We start from the raw sequence: 932 nt of genomic DNA, 5'->3' as shown, positions 1-932 counted from the left end.
GTGCGTGGAGAGAACCACGAGAAGCCTTTATCTGTTGCCGTGAAATCAGCAACAAAGGAGAATGTGGTTTAAAGTGGGGACCTGGGTGTATCTGGATTGTTATTATGTCAAACCCGGGATTCTGCTCTGGTTAGAAGCATAATTTAAATTGATGGAATGAAACATCAGACACTAGTAAATTTCCTAAATTTGGGGGAACCTATTTCTTTGCAGAAGGTGAGGAGATATTAAAAAGCAAAATGTTAGCTTTTGAAGAAATGCGGAGAAGACTGGAAGAGCAGCATGCCCAGCAATTATCACTACTCATAGCTGAGCAGGAAAGGGAACAGGAAAGATTGCAAAAGGTGAGAAATGAAAATGTGAGGATACAAGATGAGTAAGATGACTTTAGTTGTGGATAAGATAATTTAGACTTTGATTGTGGATAAGATAATTGTGATTTTCTCTGTTTATCTTAATCTAAAAGGTCATTGCTTTTGATACATGCATAGTAATTTTGTTGTCAAAAGTGAGGATTAAATAGGTCCTTACCTGACAAATACAAAGCTTATTGAAAGAATACTTTATTAAGTCTTTGATTCAAAACTTGTAATATTTTAAGAGGCATTTTATAAGTGAATTCTGACATATTAATTCTGCAAGACTTTTGTAAGAGGAAAGACACTTGTGTTAAGATCATTATAGTTAATATACTTTAAAATCAATTAAACTTGTTAATTTGAGGGAGAAAAACATGAAATAATAATTGGTGGATTACTGTGCATAATTTTAGTGGAGCCTACAATGAGACTGTTTTGCAATTTAATGAAAAGATTTAACATGTTCTAGTAAACTGTTCATCTTCAGGAAATAGAAGAACAGGGGAAAATATTAAAAGAGAAGAAGGTGATGACCACAGAAACCTCTGAGTTGGTCATGAATGATGCGGTGGA

The 932-nt window shown here is 34.1% G+C and overlaps 1 protein-coding gene across 1 annotated transcript in view; it reads left to right on the top strand.

Moving 5' to 3' along the window:
- Positions 1 to 932, top strand: part of CCP110 (centriolar coiled coil protein 110kDa) — a 13,345-nt gene that overhangs the window by 3,695 nt on the left and 8,718 nt on the right. Inside the window, exons 3-4 of the mRNA XM_012731652.1 lie at positions 214 to 344; positions 847 to 927. Coding sequence (XP_012587106.1) covers positions 214 to 344; positions 847 to 927 — 212 coding nt within the window. The remainder of the gene's footprint in view (positions 1 to 213; positions 345 to 846; positions 928 to 932) is intronic.

This window comes from Condylura cristata, unplaced genomic scaffold (genome assembly GCF_000260355.1).
Source record: "Condylura cristata isolate star-nosed mole 26May11 unplaced genomic scaffold, ConCri1.0 scaffold00032, whole genome shotgun sequence".
In the NCBI taxonomy this organism is placed as follows: domain Eukaryota; kingdom Metazoa; phylum Chordata; class Mammalia; order Eulipotyphla; family Talpidae; genus Condylura; species Condylura cristata.
Note: the sequence above shows the minus strand (reverse complement) of the source record. Positions and strands in the feature narration are given on the sequence as shown.